This window comes from Necator americanus, chromosome IV (genome assembly GCF_031761385.1).
Source record: "Necator americanus strain Aroian chromosome IV, whole genome shotgun sequence".
Classification (NCBI taxonomy): Eukaryota; Metazoa; Nematoda; class Chromadorea; order Rhabditida; family Ancylostomatidae; genus Necator; species Necator americanus.
Window position 1 is genome coordinate 22,779,244 of NC_087374.1, and position 14,125 is coordinate 22,793,368.

At 41.6% G+C, this 14,125-nt stretch overlaps 5 protein-coding genes across 8 annotated transcripts in view; 2 read left to right on the top strand and 3 right to left on the bottom strand.

Annotated features, from left to right (window-relative positions):
• RB195_002392 (uncharacterized protein) overlaps positions 1–828 on the top strand; it is a gene marked incomplete at both ends in the record, with an annotated part of 30,058 nt that extends 29,230 nt beyond the window's left edge. Inside the window, 2 exons of one of the 2 annotated variants that reach the window (XM_064199635.1) lie at positions 68–194; positions 757–828. In XM_064199635.1, the coding sequence (XP_064055516.1) occupies positions 68–194; positions 757–828 (199 nt within the window). Of the gene's footprint in view, positions 1–67; positions 207–756 lie in introns of those variants that run through there. The other variant, XM_013444293.2, reaches the window with a different exon arrangement.
• A 1,247-nt stretch (positions 829–2,075) lies between these two features.
• On the bottom strand, positions 2,076–2,957 carry RB195_002393 (uncharacterized protein; the record flags this gene model as incomplete). Of its 2 annotated transcripts, none has more annotated exons than XM_064199637.1 (1): positions 2,076–2,957. In XM_064199637.1, the coding sequence occupies one exon, from the start codon at positions 2,955–2,957 to the stop codon at positions 2,076–2,078; it is 882 nt and encodes a 293-aa protein (XP_064055517.1). The 2 variants fall into 2 exon arrangements, with proteins under 2 accessions (XP_064055517.1, XP_064055518.1); XM_064199636.1 differs by having other exon boundaries at positions 2,076–2,867.
• A 244-nt stretch (positions 2,958–3,201) lies between these two features.
• RB195_002394 (uncharacterized protein) lies at positions 3,202–3,501 on the bottom strand (the record flags this gene model as incomplete). The annotated part of the gene is made up of 1 exon (XM_064199638.1): positions 3,202–3,501. One exon carries the CDS (start codon positions 3,499–3,501, stop codon positions 3,202–3,204), a length of 300 nt encoding a protein of 99 aa, XP_064055519.1.
• Positions 3,502–4,251: 750 nt separating this feature from the next.
• Positions 4,252–6,907, top strand: RB195_002395 (uncharacterized protein; the record flags this gene model as incomplete). Its single annotated transcript, XM_064199639.1, has 4 exons — positions 4,252–4,335; positions 5,706–5,862; positions 5,919–6,094; positions 6,743–6,907. 4 exons carry the CDS (start codon positions 4,252–4,254, stop codon positions 6,905–6,907), a joined length of 582 nt encoding a protein of 193 aa, XP_064055520.1.
• A 2,383-nt stretch (positions 6,908–9,290) lies between these two features.
• Positions 9,291–13,894, bottom strand: RB195_002396 (uncharacterized protein; the record flags this gene model as incomplete). Of its 2 annotated transcripts, XM_064199641.1 has the most annotated exons (6): positions 9,291–9,506; positions 9,634–9,683; positions 10,274–10,381; positions 13,262–13,396; positions 13,700–13,720; positions 13,870–13,894. In XM_064199641.1, 6 exons carry the CDS (start codon positions 13,892–13,894, stop codon positions 9,291–9,293), a joined length of 555 nt encoding a protein of 184 aa, XP_064055521.1. The 2 variants fall into 2 exon arrangements, with proteins under 2 accessions (XP_064055521.1, XP_064055522.1); XM_064199640.1 differs by lacking the exons at positions 13,700–13,720; positions 13,870–13,894 and adding an exon at positions 13,572–13,590.
• Positions 13,895–14,125: the final 231 nt, after the last annotated feature.

Sequence of the window (14,125 nt, forward strand, 5' to 3'; positions counted from 1 at the left end):
ATAGAGCCAACTGGGAATCTTCAAAGAAAATTTTCTGACCCATAGTACATCACTCCCGTCGTTACAGACATCGTTGGATAATGTTCCGTCGATTGATGATGGTCGGTTCGTTACTGTATTTAATGCGATGCATCACTATGATCGTTACACAAGTTCCAGTAGCTGATCCAAATTTCTTATGTTCACCAAAACTTGTGAGTTTCTGAAGCATTTTTATACATTATTTAGTGAAATAATGAATGTTCTCTTCTTTTTTATTCATCTTTCTGTAATGATATTGACATACACCGCATAGAGGTTATGATATAAAACGAGAACCTAGTGGCAGTTTCTATTTTTTTATCAGTATCACTTTTAATATGATATTAAAGTAACGATGTCTTCGTGTACCAGCTGCGTCTAATCACTACGCTGAAGGTATTTCACTGGTATTTCCGAACATCTGGACCGTTAAGTTCGTGGAGTTCGAACGTACCAAGACTCTTAGTTTCAAACCCTTTATCAAACTTGAATTCAAACAATCCAATGCCGAGGCTCTTCAATATTCGACCGTTCGAATATAAGAAAAGTGAAATTGTTCTTAATACTCATGTCATTATTGAAGTAACCAGTTCGGGTAAAGGCGGACTTCAGACAGTTTGTGGCGTTCGCTTTGCTTGCCTTCACCAATCAAAAAAATAATAAGTGACATTTTCTGTAAAATTAGAATTGTGTTATTTTCCAGCAACGCTTTCTTCATTTTTCCCTCAAATTTAGGTATTGAAAAACGATTTCATAGTTTTCTTCCTAAACGCGTCAGTTCTACATTTGGAGAACTTTAAAGCTTGATTTTAGATCTATATTTCTTTGAAACATTCACAATTTGGAAACTTAAAAATTATTCAAGGTATGAGTTTATTCTTTTTCTTTTCAAAAATTGGCACAGAATTATGTGCTAACGTGAAATAACATGAACGTCATCATCGTACTGATAAAGATAAGGTGCCACTTCAGATCCTGCAAACTGTTGGCTGCTATTGAAGCAGGCGTTTGTATCAGTATTTCCTGAGGGAAGGATGTTCCCAACCTGATGCAAACGTGCAGGAAAATAGTCACGCGAAGGGGTCGTAGGGGTGAAACGCGTGCAATAGAAATCACTGTTATGAAACGGTTCACAGCGTCACATTTACTCCTTGCCAACTAAACATCAAGTAACTGTGCGAAACTGCACCGCGATGCACCAGTTCAACGCCGTAGAACCATTTCACCCATTTTATAGTTTTCTAGCGCCGGAGCACCATTCGACCCCCTGGGACCCGTCCCCCTCCCTTTCTGGAATTTTGTGAGACACAGACAGACAAACACATGCGGACTAAGCGCGTTATTATATGTCATGATCATGATAATAACAAGCCATAACGACTGTGTGCGCGTAAAGTGCCTTCGATTGGAGGAGGGCAGGAGAAGAGAAAATGTGTGTCAAATAAAAAAAACAACGTGCGTGTGACAAAAGCGAACACACGGTTAAACGCATCCGGTGCCGTCGGTGCGGTACTACATATAACGTAAGTATGGGGTTGGTCCTGGACTTTCTCCATATTTGTTACATTATTTTCTCCTAACTGACATTTCAAAGGAGTTGATTGGAATTGAAAAAAAATTATTCATACGAATCCATAACATTGTAATGTATGAGTTTGCATATGACGCTACCGTGAAAAAAAAACTAAAAAAATGAGAATTGACAAGAACGTATGTGTCACTAGGGTGTGATGTGCGCAGAAACTGATAAGTTCTCCATCCATGATTGTGACAGCCATATGGGGGTTCAAAGTTACAAAATCGCATTATCTATGCTGATACAAATGTTTTTTTCCAGTCCACACTCAGGACTTAAAATATTTTGTTCATATGGGTGTGATTAGCATTCGATGAGTTCACGACAGAGGGAGCGAAGTGTATGTGTCAAGATGAGAATGTCTCTGTGCGACCGACGCTTCGTGACCACTCACCCTTGCATTCGGTGCTCGAACGGTTACTGGGCACTTGGAGAAGACTACCCCATTCGACTGCCCCATTTTTCCAAATGAGTCATACTAGTAGTCACGCACCCATACGAGCTCGTCCTGGTGATACGATCTCTGTTGTGCTCCATGATGACGATTGAACTGTTCTTCAATTTTCACATTGCGCGTTCCCTCTTCTTTAGCTGATTCCATCAGCAGCGTCAACGACGTCCTCGACTGGCGCGCTAGGAACACCTCCGCTGGAGAAAGATGTCCTGGCGTTGACGCGTTCTTTTCTGCAACAGCGAGACTTCGGCTTGCGTGCCATGTTGCCGTCTCGGTCCTATCCACCATCCTGTGCAGAATCACTGCTCCAATTCCATGGTCTGACGCGTCGGCCGCTACAATTATATCCAGACTAGGATCAAAATGCGTCATGAGCAGGTCTGAAGCAAGCACTTCCTTGGCGCGATTGAAGGCTGCCCCACATTCCTTATTCCATTTGTACGGAACGTTCTTCTTCAACAAAGCATCCAGCAGTGCGCGTAACTGGCGCATCTCCGCTACAAACGATCCATAGTAGTTGATCATACCAAGGAACGAGCGAACTTCTGCCACGTTCTTCGGTACTGCCATCTGGCGGATGACCTCAATCTTCTCTGGGTCAGGGTGGCGTCCGTCCTTATCTATGATGCATCCGAGATAACGGAACTGAGGCATCAAAAAGTTGCACTTCTCCAATCGGACGCGGAAGCCGTATTCGTGGATCCTTCCGAATAGCGCTTCCAAGTTATGGCGATGCTCCCGTTGTGTGCGGTCTCTGACTATCACGTCATCTAGATAGGCAGCAATGCCTTCCAGACCAGATGTCATTGAATCCATGATCTGCTGAAATATGCTAGGTGTTGACTTCACGCCGAAGGGTAGACGATTGTAGCGATGCAGTCCTCTGTACGTATTAATCGTCAGCATTTCCTTCGATTCTTCTTCCACTTCCACCTGCAGATATGCCTCTGCGAAGTCGATTTGCGTGAAAAGCTGTCCTCCATTCAGCTACGTAAAAACGTGGACAACGGGTGCTGGTGCAACTGCAGCGCATAGTTCAATCCTGTCGAGAAGTCTCCGTGCAAGCGGATTTGTCCACTTTTCGTCTTGACTACAACGATAAGCTTAGCCCACTCTGAATGCTCTAGTGGGAAAATCACTTGCTCGACAACTAGCCATCAATTTCAGCATCCAAATCCGGCACGGAGGCAATGGGCACTGGTCGCTTCTTCTTAAAAACAGGTACAGCGTTGTCTCTCAACAGCAACTTCGCTTTAGTCTTGACGCATCTGCCGAGTCCGCACTTGAATACTTCTCCCTGTTGCTTTCTCAAGTCTGCGATGATTTCCTCTCGGTTTGCTTCTTCTTTAGTCACCATTCGGCAGTTGTATTTGTTTTTCAACTCCTTGTACACTGGAGGTTGAATATACCACTCCAGTCCTAGCAGATTCAGTGACGTAACAAGTTTCATTACCTTGGGATGTTCCTTCCCGTTATGCGGTCTCTGACAAAGAAGTCTGTGGAGAGTCTTCCATTAATCTTCATCGATGATCCATCTGCCGTCTTGACTGGCATGATACAGGGTTCCAAAGGTGGAGATCCAAGCTTTTTCCATGTTCGACGTGATACCAACGTGATATCTGCGCCTGTGTCGAGCTGGAAGCGTGGACGTCCCTGATATTGAAATCGAGGCAGGTTCGAGCGTTCTCAGCGGTGAAGGTGACAACGTTCTTGCACTGGCTTTTCTTGCGACGGTTGAATCGTCTTGGTTTCTATCGCATCTCCTGTCCAGTGTTGGAGGAGAGAAGCGGACATGTGCTTTTGTAGTGCGGTCCTCCACAATTGAAGCACTTTACATTCTTTTTCTGCACGACATGGACATCATGACACTTCCTTCCATGTCTGTGTTGTCCATCTTCAATGCGGTGAAGTTCTCACATTCAGCAACGAGGTCTTCTATCGTCAACGGCGCATCTTCTGTGTGCGTATCCAGTCGATGGAGCATTCTGAGACGAACATCACAAAGCGACGGACTCTGAAGTCCTGCTACGAACTGTAGCGTCTTCAGTGCTGTGTAGTCCAGCTCCTTCAGTCGAGCATCTAACGGTATTTACCTTATTGCCGAAAGTTTTTCACGAAGACAGCAGAAGTTTGATTTTTTGCGAGCTCATGTTGCAAAAACGTTTATTGAATTTGAATTCTAATGTTTGACTCGTTTTCAATGATGAGTCAAGATGAGAATGTCATGATGGATGAGCAGCAGTACTCGTCCATCATGTCACCACCCATGCAGCTGTTAAATGCTGTATGAGCGACCCATTCCAAACCTTTCCTTCCACTTTGTGACCATTGACTGATTCAACTTACATAGAAGTCGCTGTCTCCTAATTTTGAAATCTTTGAAATATTGTTAGACTTTGTCTACGAAAAATCAATTTAACGGAATTGTCATCAATAATTCCTTGAGGGGTTAACTTCAAGCACGCTTCGGGTTGACAAAGAGGTCTAGGTGGATATTTCCAGACAAAATGAGGTATTGTGCAGTATAATATGTGCTTAAAATGATTAGTTCGGAATATGGGAGTCTGTATCCAGTATGTGCCAAAATCAGCACCGAGTCGGAAATGTAGAATAACGTATAGCCAATAAATCGTAGATAGAGACCCTGTTCATCATCACCACGTTTGCGATTAATGTAGTGCGAAGCAGTAATTATAAGACAAGAAGAAAGAATTAATGAGTACATGGTCATGATAGCGACTGCGAATGGATGATCGTTTAATAATGGAAACACACACAAATGACCGATAAATGCGTTCCACGCAAGAATTGCGATAGCTAGAGGCCAGCAGATAATCAGAGGACGGGACAGGAACTGTGTCATATAGAAGAGATGTCCTATTCCAAATGCGATAGCTCCAGGATTTTACTAAGTTAGACTTTGTTTTGAAAATGTACAGATGGAATTACTGTTATATGTAGTTCCTAACAACTTGCACCGTAAGCTCAGATTGTGGCGAAGTGCGCATTTTTTGAACGAATTTTTAAATCGTAGCAAATTAGTCCGTTATTTTTCAAAGTACGGTTACAGAAGGACTGTCATTTTTATTTGTTTCATTAATGCTAATAAATTTTACTTCTTCACTCAACTCTTCGTTCAATAAAAAGTTATTTATAATTAATTAAAAACAAGTTAAACATTAAACATTAAAAACAACATTAAAAACAAAAATAAGTAAGATATACTCTTTTGTTTTAAAGGCATCACCCAACGAATCTGAGTGGTTCTGCGTATATGCGGGGTTGTAGATTATGGGAAGGAGGATGATTCCGTCCATTTCTTCCTAATTGCCGTAAAAAACGGTTCAGAAGATGCGGCTCTGAGCGATCCGGGGCGCTATTTTCCACAACGAGATCGATTGGAGCGCGCTATTCTTTTGCAAGCGCCAATCTGCCGGACCGTTTTTTTTAGGAAGAAATGGACGGAATCGCCCTCCTCCCCATAATCTACGATCTCGTATAGGCATTACCCACCTGAAACCCGCACCACCCCAGATTCGTGGGGTGATGTCTTCAAAGTTTTATGATCCCAACTACTGTAAATGAAATGAGAAGTACATTTTAGATATGCACCCCATCATCACTCAGTCATTTTAGACCAATTTGACATTGCAGGGCCAGAATGGTACATTCTGGGATATTGTTCTACGAGGTTTGAAGAGTGTAGCCGGTGTAGGCTTAAACATCCAAGGCAAGGATACACTTTGCGGTGACTACATCTACAGCGGTCACACGATTGTACTTGTCGTAAGCGCATTGTTTATGGGAGAATGTGAGTAGGTCTTTTTAGCATCGAAATCTCACCCGTTTTATGACAGCCGATTTCAGATTCTCCTCGACGATGGCGTATTCTGCACGCCTTCTTCTGGTTAGTAGCTTTAGTGGGCGTCATATTTCTAGTGATCTCACGTGGTCATTACACGCTTGACGTCATCCTATCGTATTTTATATGTACTAGGATATTTTGGAGCTATCATACAATGGCTGCACATCCTACCGTTCGAGTAAGTTGCATTAAAAAAAAGTAATGTTCCCGAACACTATCTTCCGATGGTGCCATGCTCAATATTCATTTTCTAAGATGGTTATGTCTTGCGCCCCGTTCCCTTCATAAAAACAAAATCCCGCAAGATTTCTCGGAACCATGGACTCATCAGGGCTGCTCTCTGATTTCCACCAGCACGAAAAAAAAAACGCCTTTCTGCTGTTTCGTGCTTGACTATTTGAAGGATGTCTTACTCGTCGTTCGCGCCAACGACGATTCTCGCTCTCGCGCGTGCGTGTTTTATGGAGCCCTGCGGCAGTTTTTCCGAGCTTTTACAGCATAGGGGAAACATTCAGATACGAATTTCCAAGCACTTCAAACGGAATTTCTGAATTTTTCGTGGAACCAGTGTCGTAGGAGATGAAAGAAGGGTTATTGTATTCTTTCTCTGCTTTGAACGAGGTTGTCATTTTCAAAGTTAAGGAATGTATGGCCTCCTTAACCTTACGGGTTACTAGCACTTATCACAAAATTAACACCTGACATCTTTTCGATCTGATTCCTCTGCTTCAAATTTCGCACAGGAACCACCAGAAAGCTCTGCAATGTCATTCTAAATTTCTAAAATACTAGCCTACCTCACAAACTAACAGGTGTCGATTTTCAGTTATCCACACAGAACCACCATCGAAAGGAATTTTGGTTTCCGTTGTTTCGATACATGGAAGGCAGTGTTCTGAAGCCGGTCCCAAGACGATTCGACTGCCCGTTGCCGATGAATCGGCTGCGATCCGTATTTCGGAGGCGTGTTGCTAACGCACGGATTGAGTAACGTATCGTCGTCGTTCCGCAACGATGGTAACCTCCGGGACTCATCATCTCCTACTGCCACAGTGCTCGAACATTCCCCGACGATACTTCGCTTCTCTTTCCAAAAATTATTTTCTCTTTAAATTTCTACGATATCCATGTGCCATATACGATAACGAGATACAAACCGGTGTTAACGTCGTGCATCATTAGGACGCTATTTCTTTTAAGGCTCCCTAAAGATTCTCTTTTTATATCGTTCAACGGTTGATAGTCTACTTTGTGAAGCTCAATTTTTATTCTAGTGTTCGTCGTGCCGTAGATCACGTAGTGTCAAGCATAGCCATATGTTATTCCCCGCACAGCAAACGCTCACATGCGCGTTCGAATTATATTAAAGAATGATAGGAAGTTGAATTCGTTCTTTCGGTCCATATATTTCGGAGACGACTTCCAAATCTCTAGAAAATCCACCAATTTGAAAGTTGTAAAAACTGGTGTCATCTTTTGAATATATTAAGCAAGCCGCTAACCACTTCTAAACCTCTATATCATCTGCAAAAAAAGTTGCGATTCTCTGGGATGTTAAGTCCGATAGATTTCGTACCCTTTTGATCCTTTTTCCACGTCCAATACGACAAGGTCTCTTAATAATCAATGGGCCACAACACAACTTCCGTCCGATAACAAGCACAAGCCATTTTAAATGTCCTGGGCATCATAGCGATCTCCTTCGAATAAATTTTTTCGGATCCAATAAATTCGAGTGTCATGTGAACTGTTTTCCTCATTACTGACTTTTCCTACCGGATGTCAATGGAGTGGAGAAGAGGGTATTTGCTCACATACCTTCGGCATCAATCTCATCCGCCTAGGAAGGAGAGTGGTAATCGGACATGATATCAACTTTTGACTTCCTCATGTCATTCTACGGGCTTTTTTTGTGTGTATGTGTTGTTGTTAATACGTGCCGCAAACGACTTTGTGTACAGAACTTTTCATTCACTTACTAGTTAGTTCAGTTACAAAATTAGTCATTTTACTTTCACAGTGATCTTTTAATGGGCCCTGTAATTGTATGCTTTGACATGCAGTGTCCAAATTTGAAGGGATTTTTCTGCATTACGAATATGATTCCATGATTCAAGAAATTAAAATGTCGGATTTCGTATCCAGCTATTTAAGTTTTTATGTTTGTATATGTAAGTGGTCCATTTAAAAGTTTCGTTTATCTACGGCTAAAGTATGAGTGCTGTCAAGCATTCTGTTATGCTGAGATATTCTCATTGCCTTATTTCTACTCTTGTCACATTCTAGACGTCGCTTGTGGATTTCTTGCCATTCACCGTCCAGCTATTAAAAAGTTTAGAACAACTGTACTCACAATTCAAGCTATATCGCCATGAAAGAACTTCCTGAGATTCGGAAGTCATCGGAACTAAAGCTTCTTTAGAAATTTCATCTGATGTCACAGCTCTCCTTCGCATAAATGCCATCTTCATTTTCGGATATCGGTAGAACCACGAACTTTGTATGCACAAAATACATATAGGATTAAATTAGGTTGAAGGATCAATAACACTAAGATTGCCTTCGAAATAATGCTCAAGAATTGTTTCAATGAATAAATCAAACTGCTGGCAACGTTTTCACCCAGATTTGAAACACAAATCCCATCTTGTATAGGTTGAAAGATCTAACTGCCCTAAATTTGACGAAAACGTTGGACTGAACTAATCAATAGACACTAGCTATCTAACCTGGGACACGTTGGAATATACGACGTGTACCAAGTATATGCACAATAAGTGAATAGGAACTTATAAGCTGGAATTCGAAACAGTAGGAAAAGTTTATTGACGTTGAATAATACACAAATTTAGGAAGAATTATGAATTTTAAAAGACAAAAGTCTTGCATGATACACGTAGGAAAAAGATATAGGCAGCTCAAAACGACCTGAAAACTCGTGCTGTTGCGCAAGCGGTACGAATTGGCCCGGTGGAGCCAGTTGCGATCGGAGTGGGATCGCTACTCATTTCTGCACTCTGATTCCATCAGGCGAGGGTCCCGCCTCGATCGCAAATGTTGACTCCACTGCGCTCCTTGAAAAAAACGTCTGTATTTCACGAAAACTGTAAAAAACCGTGTTAGGATCTCTTATAAGACAAAAATCATCATGTTAATGTTCCATGTCCTCTAAACGTGATGTACATACATACAGTTACTAGTTACCTCAACATACAGTTACTAAATTAGTAACTACCGCAAATTTGCTGCTAAGGGAATGATCAAATATATACAAACGGAGGCACATTGTATTTAAGTGCATTACTGCAGTAGAAGGAAAACCAGGTAATAGAAAACTAAACGGGAAATCTGAGGGAGAACGAAGTACAAAATCCTCAAATGTCCATATTGTTGTCGAGGTTTTCACAAGCTTCATACATTGCGATTTCATCCTTGAGTTCTTTACATGTTTCCCTCAGATGTTCAAGATAAGCAATCTTAGCGCTGTGATCTACTACATGGTTTTTACGGGCGAGAAGATCTGACAGCGTAAGGTTCTTAGACTTCAGAAAAGAATATAGTTCGTCACGCTTCTTTGTAAGCTCTTCTTTCTGAAAACAGATAGAGGATAGTTGAGCTGCAGCACGATATGAGTGAAAATCCACAAAAAGCAAGCGACATAAGGGATCTATTCAAAAATCTTCAGGCAAGGGGAATCTAAGAGGAGGAGAAACTAACCTTTCTTAAAAGCTCTTTGGCCAATTTCAGCTTCTCAGGATCCATCATAGCTGCAAAAACAAAACGACGAAATAAAAGCTAAAGATACAAAGAAAACTCGTGTAAACACACTAGACGGAGCTGTCATAGAAAATTTTAACGAAGAAAAAGTTCTTTTCGGTTCAACGGAATTTGAAGTGTAACGGAACAACGGAACATAACACCAAGATGGAATGATACAGTTACAGTATTGTTACCCAGCCGTCTAGGGTTCTAGGAGAACAACCTTGCATATTTTGATAACTGGAAAATCAATAACTGAAAAAGACAACTGAAAAATTAATCCACTGGCAACGGCCTAACCCACGAAATTGTTAAGTTTTACAGGATGAATGAAAGTATGGCTAAGCGCTCTCCATCATAAGTTTCATTTTATTTTTACACCTTTACAATTTTAAGACATTTAATAGGTTAGAAACCTTGAAACAAGATTACATAAGCAATAGTCTAATAGAGTTATATTAATTCTTCCTTCAACAAGAAAATGATGAAATGCGTGTGCTTGTTAATGAATCATCGATAGTAAATAAATAGTAAAATAATAATAATGATAATAACAATAATAATAAATAATAAGAGTAGTAGTAATAATAATCAATACCTGACAGTTCTCTGATTTCGTTCAATTGCTGTTGGCGGTCTGCTAACAGATCTTCACATTTTTGCTCTTCCTTCAGCGCAGTGGAGATTGCTTCTCTATGGAGGTTTTCTTAAAAGTGCATGACTACATCGTACTTAGGAGAGTAATTTTCAAATTCAATTCAATCTCATTTCATTTGAGTCGAATTTGAGGTGGGAATTCTCGGCAGTTCTCCACAACTACGTTACCAAAAAAACATTATTTCTTCCAATTTGCTGAGAAGAGATGTACAGTCGAGTCAAAATGACGTGAATCACGAGTGTAGTTACGGTAAATTTGCGTACGCGCTCGAAACAGCGTGGTGGAGGCAGCAGCTGGAACCGAGGTGGGACCGTCGCAAACTGCAGTGATGGGCGGTGCCAGCAAAGGTTTCAACACGCTCCCAGTTGCTACGCTCAACCGAAGCGTCACGAAAGAACTCGCGTACGCAATTGCGTACGTGTTTCATGTCGTTTTGACCCTACTATAAACGTGTGGTACAAGGTAAAGTTGTGGTATTAAACATGCTGCATGAATAAAAAACAAAGAATTTGAAACCAGTACCTTTTCTGAGGAGACAAGAAGAAAAAGAAAAATAGACATGTAACCTAGAAAAGGTGCAGAAGTACAACTTTAAAAGACAGAGAAACAAGGCAAAATAATCATAACAAACAAGATAAGAGAATAAGAGAAAACGGGTAAAATGTAGTGGGGGCACTCAGTGTCACCCTTATTTTCCGCAGTAAATAATCACAATCGGAGCCTTGAGGTCTAAGCATTAGCCTAAGAGGATCTATTACATGTGAACCAAAGTTACTAGAAGAAAAACGTAACTTAGAGCGTCGGAGAATAAGAGAGCAACTGAATGCCCCCCACGCCTGCGATTCGTCGGAATGGGTTTTCGCCACTAAGTGTCGAAAACCCATTTCGACGAATCGCAGGCGGAAAGGCGCAAGGGTACAATAGAGGACGTCGTAAAATACAGAGTTCCGGGATCGTCCGTTTTCAGGGGGAGGTGAGCGGAACCACCCTCCCCACAATCTACGACCCGTCCGAAACCCGTACCATCCCAGATACGTGAGGTGACGATGATTTAATTCCGCTCATCTCTCATCTCATGATCGTTTGAGGTTTACGAACGTGTAACTGTGGAGGGGGGCGCTCGGGAGGTACCCGAGCTAACTGTGTGCAGCCGACAAGACAAGAGAAGTCAAGACAAATTAACACAAACTGATTGAAACACATATGTCAAAATTCATAATATAAATATAAATACATATTAATATATGAGTGCTATAAAAGAGTGGGTTTCAAAGAAAAATTTGAATTCAGTAGTTATGTCACCACAATCACTATCAACGAGTACTGCAGTGAAATATCCCGCTTTGTTACGGAGAAGAATATGAGATATATTCGTAGTATACGTATACGATATATTTCTTTCCTTACATGCGAGTAAAAGTATGGCTTCAAGCTGTCCTCTGGTTACTCGCTTACTGCATTTTGGAGTTCCTTGTTCAATGATCAAGCTTTGTGTCATAACTTGTCTTAAAGGCATCACCCCACAAATCTGAGGTGGTACGGATCTCAGGTGGAGTATTCTTATACGGGATCGTAGATTATGGAGAGAAGGATGATTCCGTCCATTTCTTCCTAATCGCCGTAAAAAACGGCCCGGACGATATGGCTTCGAGCGATCCGGCTCGCTATTTTCTACAACGATTTTCTACAACGAGTTTGGAGCGTGCCAGCCTTATGCACGCGCCGCATCTTCCGGCCCGTTTTTTACGGCAATCAAGAAGAAATGGACAGAATCACCCCTCTCCATAACCTACTATCCCGTATAAGAACACTCCACCTGAAATCCGTATTCTCAGATTCGTGGGTGATGCCTTTAACTAGTTTTGTCTTCCTGTCTATAACTAACTGGCCTATAGAATGATTTGCGGTGGCTAGCCGATTTGTCAAATGTGTGATTTTATCCTATTAGGCAAGTCTGACACCAATTTATCAACCACGGAGTGATGAAAGGCTTGGTGAGCACTAGGCCGGATTCGAATCTGCGATCGATCGTGTAGACAGCGGAACTTCTTACTGACTGCACTACAACTGCACCAAAGAAGGCAATAGAAGAGCAAATGGAAAAACGAGAAGAAAGCTGGACAAAGGAGTAGGAAAAGATGTTAGCTAGGCAGTTACCTGAACTAATGGACGCTAGCTGTATAATAAGGATCAGACACCCTAAATTCCAATTTCATCCTTTGTTCAGTTTCGAATTCATACTTTCTTTCTTGGATCAAAGTTTATTGTGAGATTTTATATTGAGGTAAGAGTTCGTGAAGCGCCATAAACATTCGTTTTCTAGGTTTTTCTAAAGTTAATCTTCTAATACAGCAGAAATAGTTACTCACAATGCCATATTGAATTTCGCAGCGCGTTAGCATTGGTCAAAGGGGGAGCCTCGCGCAGCAGGGTGTAAGTTTAGACACGAGTGCCTTTCCTATGTAGTTATGTATTAAGGTCCGATAATCAAGAAAGCAAACTCGCTTTATATGAGTGAATACATCCGCCACTGGACATATTACTACGTGGCGCTAACGTTCACTACAACGAGCATCCGCAATTAGCAACTTGCTTGATTACTGTGCTCAAAGGAAAGGCACAAAAACAAGTATTGGTGCTTATAAGAACAAAACTTCAAAGAACCTAACCATGAATGCGATAATCCAAAAGAAACCACGTGCAGTTGCTCTTAGAAACCAGAGAAGATAAGTAACAAAAGGCGCCTGGATGAACAAGAAAACAATTTCATAAACAATGTACCAAACACAGCATAATTCATAACATTGGCAAATGTTTTAAAGGACCTGGTGCATTAAACAACGGTTATTCTTTGTCCCGACACCTCCGGATATTGACTTGAAAGTGCCGAAAAATAAAATGAATGTACGACTGTTGAGTGGATCTCACCGTAATCGTCGACAGACACGGGAGAATCAGCCACACCAGAAAGAAGTCGCTGCATCGTGATTACTTGGGCTCGTGTACGCAATGCATCACTAATCAGATCAGGATCCATCTTCAGCTTACTCAAAAGACACTGCTCTGAAAAACAACCGAAAACTTCCAGAATCGAACCAATCGCAGTTCGCGCCACCACACTGTCGGTGCAATTGATTTGCACTGGAGCGCGGGATAGACGATATGGTCACCCTGACGTTGCCGGGTAGTCACACACAAAGACAACCCTCATGTTATAAACTTCATCAAATATACTTACTGCATCCTCGAAATTGCATGCAACTAAAGGATGTGTTGGAGTAAAAAAGAGAGGAAATGGAGCGTGTAAACCTTGACGCTGCAGAATGACTTCAAAAAGCCTTAAAGCCCTTACTTTACTACACTCACTTGACCGATACGTGGAAGTTTCTTAAACGGAGGGATTTATACACAAAACAGCTACAGACACGTGAAGAAGCTACAGACCAGCTGTGCTTGAGCGCAGCGTTCCTTTGGATGTTTACCACGCGTCGCGTTGACTCGATGCAACACGTTTTGCGCCGACTGTAACGACTCACTATACATCATCTTAGTACTACACATTTGGAAGGAATGTTAGGAACGGTCAAGACCATTTCTGTTCAATTCTATACTTCTATCTTCTTCGTGCTTTCCCTCTAATTGAACACAATACCACCAATCTATGCGTTAGATCAGATGAAGATGGAATCCTAAACATTGTAATTCATCGGACCAAACTGTGAGTGTAACTCCACTATCAGTTTTGTAGCGTATCACTGACATGATACAATGAGGGAACATATTCCATCATTT